We start from the raw sequence: 11,691 nt of genomic DNA, 5'->3' as shown, positions 1-11,691 counted from the left end.
CTTCAGGTGAGTCGTTGGCTAAATCATATACATCTCCTAATTCAAGAGCTTTTTCTTCTCGTAATTCAAGAACGTCTTATCTACTGCGCATACATCTTCGCGCAGTTGCTTTAGAAAGAGAGAAACAGATGCTCGAGAGGGAGAGAGAGAGAGAGGAGAGGTCAGACTGTATTTGTGAGATCCTTTAAAGATTAAAATTTAATAGATTAAATAAATACATTAAATATGATTACATATCTTTATACGTATGTTCGAGAAGGTTGTTTTTCGGTGTCTGTATTTGACTGTATGTATCAAACTGCGCATGCTCTCTTCGTAGCCGAGTGGAACTGGTAACGTAGTACACACACATACTACATACTGCCAACTACTTCCGGAACGAAGAATCGTCCATTTTTCTGTACACGCGCAATGGGTGAAGAGCCATTTTGTTCGGAACGGCAACGTGGCAACCGGCATGCCCGGTATTCCATTTACCATGAATATTCGTAAGTATCATTCAATTACGCGGTCTTTCGAAATTTCTCATTCTAACCATGTACAGAAACAATTATTAGTACATTAACTTTCCTAGCTGTATCAGCACGTATATTCTCATTCTTGATTCGACTTAATAACCGTTTCGTTCGAATTATCTCAAAATCTAGACGATACGCCTTGTAATTTACATTTCGTTTGATTTCAACAAAATTAATATGTCGTTTTATTTCAATAAGTATCTTGAAAAATGAGTTTAATCGTTAATGTTTTCTCAGAATGCCCAGCATGCTTAGCACAAAAAATACTCATAACCACAATCTTTTTTCTTTGATTGTATCTTTCTTTTTTTTTTATTAAAATCCACATTTCTTAATTAAAATTCGATATTGTTTCAGCTTTACTGTTGTTCATAGCGATTACTCGTGTAGCAGTATGTTTCTCAGCCACCGAGACGTTGCAATCGACAAATGCCTATTTAACAACGGCTGATAAAAATCATTTCAAAAAAATCCTTGAACCAGGTTTAACATCCGATGATGCATCTTTTATGTATTATACTGTTTATGGCTATAGATCTCTAGGAGAAACTTTGCCGAATCAACGGGTAAGAAATTTTATCAAGTTCTGTTAGGTTTTTTAATTCTTCTCTTATTTCTATTTAAAAGTAGCTATACCTGATGAAACATGACCAATACTTGATATGCAATGATTTGTGATTAGTCTTTCTGATCAAAATGTGTGTCAGTAAGATGTTTAATAGAATTTTTACTGTCATTGTAATGCATAAATCTTTGGTTTTCAGAACATCTGCGAACGTTTAAAAAAAGCAATCTCGGCTGAGGAAAATATGACAACTGAAAAAGCTTTCTATGTCGCATCTGCTTCAAAAGTAATTGGGTCCTGTCAAGAACTTCCCGTACCTGCTCTAGCCACGGTATAAACCTAATAATATTAATTGAAACAACAATTGTTCATCTCTTTATATATGTTATAATGATGTTTTTAAACTTTCGTTCTACTGCAATTTAATAGTGAAGACAATATTATGTACTGAATTAAAATTTTAGCATAGAGGAAATTGAACTTTAATTCAGATTGCAGTAGTAAAGAGAAATTTCTTTGTGTACACAGGTACTCTCCAGTGCTATAGAAAAGGATGGTTCTAGTATGTTGGAATTATATTACGCAGTAAATGGTTTAACTGCGCTATCTGAGAAATTGTCACGTGAAAAAGTGGACAAGATTACAAAAGCAGTTCAAAATGCGTTGCGCAAGGATGATAGTTTATGGAAGTAAGATTGTTATAATCCCATTATAAATTGAATGTTACGTTCGAGATTCTAATGCTTGTTTGTTGAATGTTTCACAAAAATAGTTTGGCTTATGCTTTTCACGTGGCGTCGGATCTCGGATCAAGCGGTGTATTCGCTGTCGACCGAATCGAAGATGCTATTGTACAAGCCGACGAAGTGGATGGGAAGTATTTGCAGTTTGAAGGTGGTCTTTCAGTAACCAGTAAGTAACACAATAAGCGTGTTAAACTATATAAAGTATTCAAGTACGTTTAAGTACCATTTAAAACAGTATGGCTTTTTTAAATCTGGGTATAATAACTTGAAATTTTTGGACATGTTAAAGGAACTAGCTTAAAAGTTGTACTGTTTTAAAAGATGTCCAAATATTTTTTTTACCTACTGGTGTACAATATATCACATAACATCACGGCGAAAGTAAATGTCGGTTTTTTTTTTTATTTATTCTTCAGGTTTCCTAGTGAACGGCATTTTCAAACTATCTCAAACACTGAAGAAAAAGCCACCGTTAACGTCTCAGCAAATTGTTAAGATGGCCAATTACCTCTTGTCCCGTCGGTCCGTACAAACTCCGAGAGGCGTGACGAATCTACTTTCGGCGCTGACAACTTTAGCAAACAATGATTTCGAGAAACCAGTCTGTGTAACGTTAGCTAACGAAGGCGTTAGTATTTCTGACCAACAACCTATGGTCACAGTGAAAGTTTGCGACATTCTTGGTAATCCGGTTACTGGAGTGTCTAAGGTGATTGCAAATTCAGCAACACGAGTTGGAGACGATGTCGCAATTTTAAGCAAACAGAGTCTGCAATCTTCGCCGACGGACAAGTGAGCATCAACTAGCTTTATTAATTTTCCCTATAACTTTACCGACTTGATTTTTTGCATCTCAGGCTCGGCTATACATTAGGGTAAAGTAACTTACGGCATATGATTTTTTTATCTTTCGTGAATTTCAGTTTCGTGAAAGATTAGAGAAAACGTCGCACAACGTACTCTTCATTTATCAGCTCGGGCATTTGAATATTTTAATTACATTTGTACTTATGTTTCCGTACCTTAGAACATTGTTCACGATGAACTTCTTGGAAGCAAAACCAGAACGTGGATTCTACAAAATCTCCGTGACAGCGGGATCCGTGACAAATACTGTTACCGTAAAAGTTCTTTGCAAAGTGCTGGTCGATCATTTGGAAATAGGAACTGGTGACGCCGATCAGACGACGCAACCAAAGCTCACACGGTAATTTAAGGTCCAATTGAGTTTATTAATTCACTTCCGTATTATCGAAGAGAAAAATGGAAATTCGTCACTTCGTGCTGAATTGCAGTGTAGCTTATCCGGAGAAGCTGAGTCAAAAGATAGAAGCTGACTCCCAGCAAAAGTTGGTTATGCGATTTCTATTGAAAGATAGTATCAGTAAGAAGCCTATGCGTACACATCAAGCCTTTGTACGGCTTTCTTCGGCAACCGAGTCGAAGGATAAAAGCAAGATGGGACGTGAAATAATTTTCGTGGCTGAACCAGATACATCGCAGCTTTACAAATTCGATATGGTATCGATTCCTTCTACGTTCCTTCTACATGTTTTGCTTTACCGTTGCTTGCTCGTTCAATTCAATGTATTTTTGTATATTCTAGCCAGTCGGATCTGCGGGTGTGAACTTCGATCATCAAAGCGGGGATTACAATGTGGAGTTGATTGTTGGAGACGCCATATTGGGAAATCCATTTCAGTGGACTGTTGCAACAGTGAATTTGAAGTTCCCTGAACCAACCTCGACCGAACGTGTAGACAAAACCACATCGTACAAGCGTAAATTGAACATCTACGCGACTAAACCAGAGATACAGGTAGTAAAATGTTCCCCGTAATGAAAATATTGAGAATGAAGTTTTATCCTTCGCAAGAGCTTGATAAAAATACGTGCTATGGATAATTTACGCGTAACAACCAATGCTCGTTAGTGATAGCAATGCTTTCGAAATTCTACCACTTCTATAACATTGGAAAAGTATATCATCGAATCAACATGTCAGATTTTTGAAACAACGTGACTGAAATCAAATGTTGACGTTCGATGAACACTTACTGAAACAATCTAGAAGCCTATTTTTCTATCGCGAAGTTGATCTTGGAAATAATATGTAACTCGTTTGTTTTAGCACATGTTCCGCGAACCGGAGAAGAGGCCAGCCGCTTTCGTTTCCAATCTGTTTACTGGCTTGTGTTTGGCTCCTGTTCTCTTGCTTTTCATTCTGTGGGCAAAACTCGGAGTAAACATATCAAATTTCCCGCTTTCTTTGAGCGCTGTAACATTTCATCTTGGCTTAGGGAGTGAGTATATTTGACTTTCAAATATTACATATTTGCATATCACAAGATATGTGTATCTTGTGCCCATTATACTTGACAAATTACGACATTTCTGTTTGATTTGTCATTCTGTCGGGCATAAAAAAAATCGTGGATTTTTCGCAAATTCGGCGATCATGTCGCGTTTGTAGCCCAATGTTCACGACATTTTAAATTTGAAACATCGAAATTTACTCGTATTGATGTATGGTTGACTTACAATTCTTTACTTTTTTTCAGGTATTTTTGTACTTTTTGGAATATTTTGGTTACAACTCAACATGTTCGTTACACTTCGATACCTCCTTGGTCTTGGAATCGTAACATTCCTCGCTGGTAATAAAATGTTATCGCGTATAGCACATAAACATAAATTACGATAAAAGCAATTGCTGCATTGAACAATTTTACTCTAGTATGATCAAATCATTCAATAATTGAAAATAAATACAGGAGAAGTACCGAAGGCTGATGTTGCTTGATCGGAAAAGTCTCTGATCAAGCTGCCGTTCGCTTCATTGATCCATCGAATTATTACAGTTTCAATGTCGTCAACATCCGTTGTATTGTATACGAATTCTATGTATATTTGACGCACGAAACTATTTTGCTGCAGCAGCGTGGTATAGTGTCCCGCTGTTGCACGTGTGCTCTCGCAATAGATAGTTTTGCTGAATTCACTGTCGAGGTGATGTCATTTCTTTCGTTCATTATTATAGAGGAAAAATATTCTTTGTGCACATAGGACACTGATAGAGTAACAGAGAAGAACCGTAATACATACCTGCCACCGATGCGGTATATGTCTCGTATCTGGTAAAATATTGGTTTATGAATAATAAAAAAATATTGAGTATGACTGTAGAAAAAATACTCCCTTGTTAATATTTTGTACATTTACTCCTCTCCTTTCGTCCTCTTATGCTTTTCTATGCTGTATTATCCTGCCTTAATCTTTGGAACGGACTATTTCGTTCTTCGTATGTCGTTGGTTGTAAAAGTTTACGTTAGAAACTACCTCCGAATGCACAGCGGTGTAATTATATACAAGTGTTGATATGTCAATTAGCATAGAATATATCGAGGTCGAGAACGCGTACTCCCATTTAAATTGTATGGAATGCTTTAATGGAACACTCGGAAAAGTTTCAAAATTTAACAAAGCCACAAGTTTCCGCAAAACCAGTGGTTCTCTGGTTCGAGCAGTTTTCATTCACATATTTGATAAGTATCGGATGCCGAGTAGAACGTCCGTGTTAACAACAGTTTCATAGTTTTTCGTAAATCTACAGCCTTCGTTGCTAACAGATTTCGCTCCTTATTCAATTCGGTAGCGACTAATTTAGCAAACCCGAAGCGTTGCCAGAAGCGAATCAATGTTTCAAAGTCCTGGGTGACCTGGGACATACGCAACATGAAATAGAGAGCAGGAAAACCATCTATGTAGCTGCAAAAAAAGATCGTTGTAAAATTGCGCACCACGTCGAACGGCGAAGAACTATCCCACAATGCCTCCTTTGCCGGTGGCGAATCACTGACGGCAGGACGAACGATCGACGGTAGTATCTTTTCATGCTGAGTTTCGTATTTTCGACAAATTTCAATGTACGCGAGAATGCGCTTAGCTTTTCTCGTTAATGCTTTCAACTGCTTAACGCTACGATCGTACTCTTTGGACATTATCGTCGCTCTTCGTTTATCCTCTTTACGACCTGATAAACCAATAGGTAACAAATTACGGGCCCGATAGTTGAGAATTTCAATTGAATTCGAAATTCACCGAGAATTACGCATGCGGTTGCTTCTCTATAGATGTTGCGAAAAAAATGAGATTCCTGGATGGCGTCGTGCATCTCGACCTCCACATTTTTTTTGTAAAAATGTATTTTTCCACGGAATTTGGTAATGTCGTCTAGGAGACCCGCGATTCGCAAATCCTGTTCAATTATCGCTTGCCGATCCAACTTGTCCTTCCTTTGAATGATTTCGTACGATCTGCGTCGCTCCTCCGTACCTGTCCCGGGGACACGTATCATTTTCAGGTACGGTAACGGTACATACTTATGTATAGATGTAGTCATATGTAGATACATAGAAGATGTAGATACAAATGTAGATGTAGAGGGACAAACTTGTACGATAAGCTGAGAATATGCTTCCCAATTGGTCCCAAACATCTTCTAGTTGCTTTTGAAGTTGTGCGGTGATCATTCGCCTCTCGTTTCTCCCATCTTCCACGAAAGCGTTCACTTTACCTTCGGACGAACATTATTATCTGTTGTACATAGAAATATAAATATTTACGTAGGTACGCAGGCTACGCACGTACATTTCTACTAAATTCATTCCAATGTCCTTCAACTTGTAAACAAAAATGGATGATCGTATGTCCTCTACTCAAGTTGTTTATTTTTGTTTACAAGTTGAAGGACAATTGGAGAGACTTTCCAGTACGTATGAACAGATATGTGTGCATATGTGTTTCTGGCTTACTTATGGCGGTGCTCTTTACAGCGTTCAGATTATTCTCGATTCGATAATTGACAAGGAGATTGATTTTTCGTATGTTAGCCTCGTTCTTGGTTCGATTCAAACGCATTTCCTCAAATTCCCGAGTTCTATCGTCCAACAGCGTCTCGACGCGTCGTTGGAAAAACGCTTCGGCAACTTTCAAACGTGTTTGGTGCCCGCCGAACGTTTGATCGATCAAGTTCGCATGTACACCGTTCATTTTCCGTCGTTGATCTTCTGCCTCTCGCAAAGCATCCAACAATAAGCTGATGCTGTACGACATTCACATTCGAGTTTATCTATGAAATCTTCGTAAACTCGCAATTTCCACCTCGCGAATCGCAATTGCATCACAGACGAGTCTCCCGCGTACCTGTAATCCTGAAAATCAAATGCATGCTCCAAACTCGACCAAACCATCTTAATCTTCTTCCTAACGTTTGGCATCTCTATTCGCGTGAGCGTTTCTTGCCAACGTGTTCGGTATTTTTCCAAATTCGTGGCAGAAATCTTCATTTCGCGTGCCAATGCCTGTCGTTTCAGATCTCCCGTGTTCGCGGGCTTAGCCTTAGCTCGTCGCTGTTTGCCTCGTTTCGGTGGCATCTCGAGATTCAAACTTAACGATTCGGAAGAGAATGTAGCACGATTTTACTTGGTTATGCGCGTATATCTTTTCTCTGATTCGAAGTGCGACGACCCTGAACTCCGTGTCTACAGAACATGTGCACGATTTATGTCTCGACGATTCAAACTTGTTTCGATCTGTTCTGGCTTCAGTCTTCAATCGCGGCTTCGATACGTTTCAATCCGCTCGTCTTTTTGTTTCGCTGTTAGGTTATGTCAGGTTATGTTAGGTTTGCGGTTTTGCGACCTTGCTCATCGTGTCATTGTATCGTCTCGTTTCGTGTCTGCGCGTAAGAATGTCAAGCATCCGTTCTTCTAAATTCTTCCCAGTCTAGAGTCTAGGTAAATCTAAATGCGAATAGTTCTGCGCCGAGTTGAATCTATGCAGATTAACACTGTTAATTATGCGCGTGGAACTTAAGGTCGCACGCTTGTAACTCGTGACGACTTCAAGGTCCTTCATTCGAAAAATCGTTTGGTGAAAGTACACGACTGCCGAAGCGTGATCTGTTCGTCTCTTCTTCTTCTTGTTCTTCTTCTTCTTCTTCCTCCTCTTTACCCGCTTCTGCGTCTATTAATGCCTTAATAAACCAACGAAGAAAACGAAGACGACCGATAAATAAGATTAACAACGGTCAGGGGTGGCAGAAAGCGATTGCCGCGGTGGGGCGAGAAAGGACGAGATGAGACGAGACAAGACGAGACGATTCATCGCGAGCAGCTTCGCACAGGAGAGGATTCGCGAATTCCGGTTTTCGTCTGAGAAGCAGGTGTAACATGGAAGGGATGTACTCTGGACCTTCCGTATGTATAAAAGTCTTTCGCGACGAAGCGAAACGGACGGTGTGTGATCGTAGCAAGCATCGCTTCTGTCGGCGTAAGTGTCTTCTCTCCGTTTTACGTTAGTGTTTTCTCTTGTCTCCGTTCCTTCGGCTAGTGTTCATTATTCTCTACGAACCGAGGTTTCCTTTGTTCTCCTAATTGACACCGTACTTCGTATTTTATCCTATGAAAATAATAAATAATATTCCGATTATCAAGATATCATTTCGAGTGACTCGCAAACCCACGATGTTCTAGGGTTAACATCGCCGATAATCTAGATATCGTTATCGTGCATTCGCTGGCTCCAGAAAGATGAGATCTGCATACTTCTTGATACTCGTTATCGTGGTTCTGTCGGTGGTCTACAGCCACCCGGCATCCTCGATTTCGTCGGAGAACGAGCTCGCGGCTCCGCAGAACTTTGAAATCAAAGGGGAGCTTGTTCGCCAAAGGAGATCTCCGTTGGGTAAATTAGCTCTCCTCGGGGGAGCAGCCCTCCTAGGAAAGAAGGCGCTTTTAGTGGGTGGTGCAGCGGTCGGGGCCAAAGCTTTGATAGGTGCCGGTGTCGTCGGCGCAGGCTTGTACAAGGCTAAATAGTCGGTATACTTTTGATCGCAACGACTTGTTAGACGGTATGCGATATTCCATTTTCAATTGTGTTTTTTTCTTTTTTAGTTACGGCGGTGGTTACGGAGGTGGATACGGTAGTGGCTACGGAGGTGGATACGGTAGCAGCTACGGAGGTGGATACGGAGGCAGTTACTCGGCCTCGTATTCGAATCACCACTACGGGTACGTAGCCGCGTACGAGTAAGCGAACCAGATAGAACTCGAATAACATCAAACTTTCTTTGCGATTCCATTTTTACGCAGATGGGGTCGATAACCGAGAACATTCTTTGGATCCGAGAGAGAACGTCGACAGAAGATTCATTCGTTTGTTGAATACGTATATTTAAAACTTATTTAATAAAGAAGATAATTTTCGAAACGAATCGAGGAACTTGACTCAAACACTTTGGTCTATTAATCCTTTGCGATTGATCTAAATTGCGGTCGGAAAAAAAACAAAATTTATTCATTCTTTTTTTAAAGTTTAGATATGTGTAGCAATAATGTAAAAATAAAAAAAAAATTAAACAGCTTTGGTGGCTGAGAGTAGACGTACGACCGCAAAGGGTTAACTCGTTTCATTTTACACGTTCCTTCCCGTTCACCTTCGAGCAACTCCTCCAATGTTGGTTTTCGCGTTAACAGCACCCGATAGAAATCGACCGGTCTTCCGTCGTTTAAATAGGATTTGTACACTACTAATTTCACCGATGACGCATGACCAGCGCAGCGATCAGTTTCGACAGGAGACCCGGGGCTTCGGTAAAAATTCCGTTCGAATAAGTCTGACCGCGACGCGCCGTTGGGCAATTCGATCGTTGAAAGGTAAGGCACACAGTCAAAAATGTTGCGAGACAGATATCTGCCGTATTCACAGAATACGGAATGAGTCGAACCTGATTACAATAACTCGTTACGGAATGCGAAGGATTTTTCAAATCACCTATCCGTAGCTCGTTCATTTTTTTACGATTAATCGGCCGGCCAATTAGATTTTTTGTAAGTTTCTTTCTTCCTTTCACTAATATCTATTCAATGTGTACACGGTCAGCGCAACCACGTGCGCCGCGCGTCTCTGGTCGAAACACGAGTCCTTCGCGAGCGAAGGTAAATTGACGACGAAGGTTCGGTATTCGTCGCAATTCAATGTTTACTTAACATACATTCGTCTATGCCCTGAGCATATATACATATATACACGTATGTGTCTACATTGTATGTACGTACTTATCTGTGGAATGCACGCGTCCATTCATTGAAGCCACAGCCAGGGCGTTACGTAGTGCAACGAACGTCATTCATTTGGAACGTGGACGTCGATCTTGTTCTCGTTGTTTCTCCGGTATTTTTTTTATTCTTATTCGTGACACGAAGCGTCGCGACGCGACGAGACGCGAAGCGAGGCCAAGCGATGCGATTCGGTTTCGTCATAGTCCATCGATTATGTTGACATCGCTCCAATAATCGAGCGAACTCGTACGTAATTGTAAAAGACTTTTCAATCGAGTCTAATGTGAAATTTATACCGTTACGCGTACGATTGTCGGCAGGCAAACATTCGATTTCATCGTATAATATGCATGTATTCGTTGTGCATATTATATGTATTTTATTACACATCGTAGTCGGTGCGAAGCTCCTAAAAATCATTAGAATCATGTATTAATCCCGTAGATGTCCGACGACAACATTTTTCAATTGTCTGCAAACGTGTAAATATATCATACCGAAGCATTGAGATTTTTCTTGTCCTCCTAACTTATACCGTACTTCCTATTTTATATTTCGAAAATAATAAATAATATTTTTAGTTTGTAGTTGTAGGTTTAAAAAGCAGGCATTCTAAAACCTTCGCAAAGAGCATCGATTCCCGATGACTCCTCCCCGACACCCTCGTCGGCTATTGTAAAATGCGATCAATGGAGAATCGGCCAACACGTTCGGCTGATCTAAATCATAAACGCCGATCTTGATCATGAAAATTTGTCACGATCGATTGATCGGTAAAGACAGACGTCCGGCCAGGAATACAAAGGAACCCGAATACGATCGGCCGGAGCAGGTGGTAGGGTGATGGGGTGGTAGGGTGGTGCGCTTCAAAGGTAGGCGACTGTATAAAATCGAACGGGTCTATCGAAAAGTCGTCACACCAAGAACCATCATTCTCTGTACGTCAAAGTCACTCTGGGAACGGATACAAGGGCAAGGTAAATCGCAATCGTAATCGCAATAGTAATCGTAATCGTAATCGTAATCGTAATCGAACGTTTGTCTCGACAGATGCGTTTTATCAGTCTCGCGATTGTTACCATTGCACTCTGTTGCCTCGTATCGTCTGCTATTGCCGCGGATGCTTCACTGGCCGAAGACCATGACCAGTCAACCTTGGACAACCCTGAAGCGCAGTTGACGGAGTACGGAGGCGAAAGCGCGGGAGTGCGTTTGAATAGACAGAAAAGGACGCTTCTACTAAAAAAGAAACTTCTCGGTGCTGGACTCCTTGGTTTTGGTTTGGGAATCGCGAAAGGGTAGGCCTGTGTGGAAATCGAACGTTTTATATTACCGTGCGGATAGACTTTAACCGTTATGGTTTTTCAGGTACAAAGCCGGTTACTATACCGCACCCAGCGTTCGCCACGTTTACCTCTCGCCTCCGCCGTCGGCTGTGAAATACATCGAGTACGTTGAGAAGCCCGTTTTCGTCGAAAGGATAATCGAAAGACCGACGACGATCGTGAAATCGGTACCAGCTGTATTCAAAGAACCTTCTCCGGTCTACGGGTAATGCTCTGCTTCTATAGTTTATTAATCTTCTCGACTCTTAAACGAATGTTACCGTAATAACGCGATGTTTATTTCGGTCGCAGCGCCTGGTAGAACTCTACATATACACCCACGCAACCATTGGAACTGTCACGAGGTCGACTAGGAATCTGCAGAAACTGTAAATAACGCAAACGCGAAGTAAT

The 11,691-nt window shown here is 40.7% G+C and overlaps 4 protein-coding genes across 4 annotated transcripts; 3 read left to right on the top strand and 1 right to left on the bottom strand.

The window, feature by feature from the left end:
* The first annotated feature begins 381 nt into the window (after positions 1–381).
* Ostdelta (oligosaccharide transferase delta subunit) lies at positions 382–5,023 on the top strand. The gene is made up of 11 exons (XM_078182818.1): positions 382–488; positions 876–1,084; positions 1,283–1,414; positions 1,612–1,772; positions 1,856–1,995; positions 2,246–2,621; positions 2,857–3,036; positions 3,125–3,350; positions 3,436–3,648; positions 3,961–4,132; positions 4,391–5,023. Exons 1-11 carry the CDS (start codon positions 458–460, stop codon positions 4,531–4,533), a joined length of 1,983 nt encoding a protein of 660 aa, XP_078038944.1. The 5' UTR covers positions 382–457; the 3' UTR covers positions 4,534–5,023.
* A 1,188-nt stretch (positions 5,024–6,211) lies between these two features.
* On the bottom strand, positions 6,212–7,264 carry LOC144471022 (dynein regulatory complex subunit 2). The gene is made up of 3 exons (XM_078182667.1): positions 7,035–7,264; positions 6,644–6,933; positions 6,212–6,405 (listed from the first exon to the last, which is right to left on the bottom strand). The coding sequence occupies exons 1-3, from the start codon at positions 7,262–7,264 to the stop codon at positions 6,212–6,214; spliced, it is 714 nt and encodes a 237-aa protein (XP_078038793.1).
* An 848-nt stretch (positions 7,265–8,112) lies between these two features.
* LOC144471469 (uncharacterized) lies at positions 8,113–9,062 on the top strand. Its single transcript, XM_078183532.1, has 4 exons — positions 8,113–8,162; positions 8,366–8,706; positions 8,786–8,902; positions 8,984–9,062. Exons 2-4 carry the CDS (start codon positions 8,423–8,425, stop codon positions 8,994–8,996), a joined length of 414 nt encoding a protein of 137 aa, XP_078039658.1. The 5' UTR covers positions 8,113–8,162; positions 8,366–8,422; the 3' UTR covers positions 8,997–9,062.
* Positions 9,063–10,822: 1,760 nt separating this feature from the next.
* On the top strand, positions 10,823–11,675 carry LOC144471353 (uncharacterized). Its single transcript, XM_078183311.1, has 4 exons — positions 10,823–10,929; positions 11,003–11,250; positions 11,321–11,503; positions 11,590–11,675. The coding sequence occupies exons 2-4, from the start codon at positions 11,003–11,005 to the stop codon at positions 11,597–11,599; spliced, it is 441 nt and encodes a 146-aa protein (XP_078039437.1). The 5' UTR covers positions 10,823–10,929; the 3' UTR covers positions 11,600–11,675.
* Positions 11,676–11,691: the final 16 nt, after the last annotated feature.

This window comes from Augochlora pura, chromosome 6 (assembly GCF_028453695.1).
Source record: "Augochlora pura isolate Apur16 chromosome 6, APUR_v2.2.1, whole genome shotgun sequence".
NCBI classification, from domain to species: domain Eukaryota; kingdom Metazoa; phylum Arthropoda; class Insecta; order Hymenoptera; family Halictidae; genus Augochlora; species Augochlora pura.
This window is presented reverse-complemented; position numbering and strand designations above follow the sequence as displayed.

Coding starts and splice junctions, on each gene's coding strand:
- Ostdelta (XM_078182818.1), top strand. CDS start 458: ATGCCCGGTATTCCATTTACCATGAATATTC. Junction 1,996..2,245: donor AGGTGGTCTTTCAGTAACCA/GTAAGTAACACA, acceptor TTTATTCTTCAG/GTTTCCTAGTGAACGGCATT. Junction 2,622..2,856: donor CAATCTTCGCCGACGGACAA/GTGAGCATCAAC, acceptor TCCGTACCTTAG/AACATTGTTCACGATGAACT.
- LOC144471022 (XM_078182667.1), bottom strand. CDS start 7,264: ATGCCACCGAAACGAGGCAAACAGCGACGAGCTAAGGCTAAGCCCGCG. Junction 6,934..7,034: donor TTTGATTTTCAGGATTACAG/GTACGCGGGAGA, acceptor AATGTCGTACAG/CATCAGCTTATTGTTGGATG. Junction 6,406..6,643: donor TGTAAAGAGCACCGCCATAA/GTAAGCCAGAAA, acceptor GTTCGTCCGAAG/GTAAAGTGAACGCTTTCGTG.
- LOC144471469 (XM_078183532.1), top strand. CDS start 8,423: ATGAGATCTGCATACTTCTTGATACTCGTTATCGTGGTTCTGTCGGTG. Junction 8,707..8,785: donor GGCTTGTACAAGGCTAAATA/GTCGGTATACTT, acceptor TTTCTTTTTTAG/TTACGGCGGTGGTTACGGAG.
- LOC144471353 (XM_078183311.1), top strand. CDS start 11,003: ATGCGTTTTATCAGTCTCGCGATTGTTACCATTGCACTCTGTTGCCTC. Junction 11,251..11,320: donor GGTTTGGGAATCGCGAAAGG/GTAGGCCTGTGT, acceptor ATGGTTTTTCAG/GTACAAAGCCGGTTACTATA.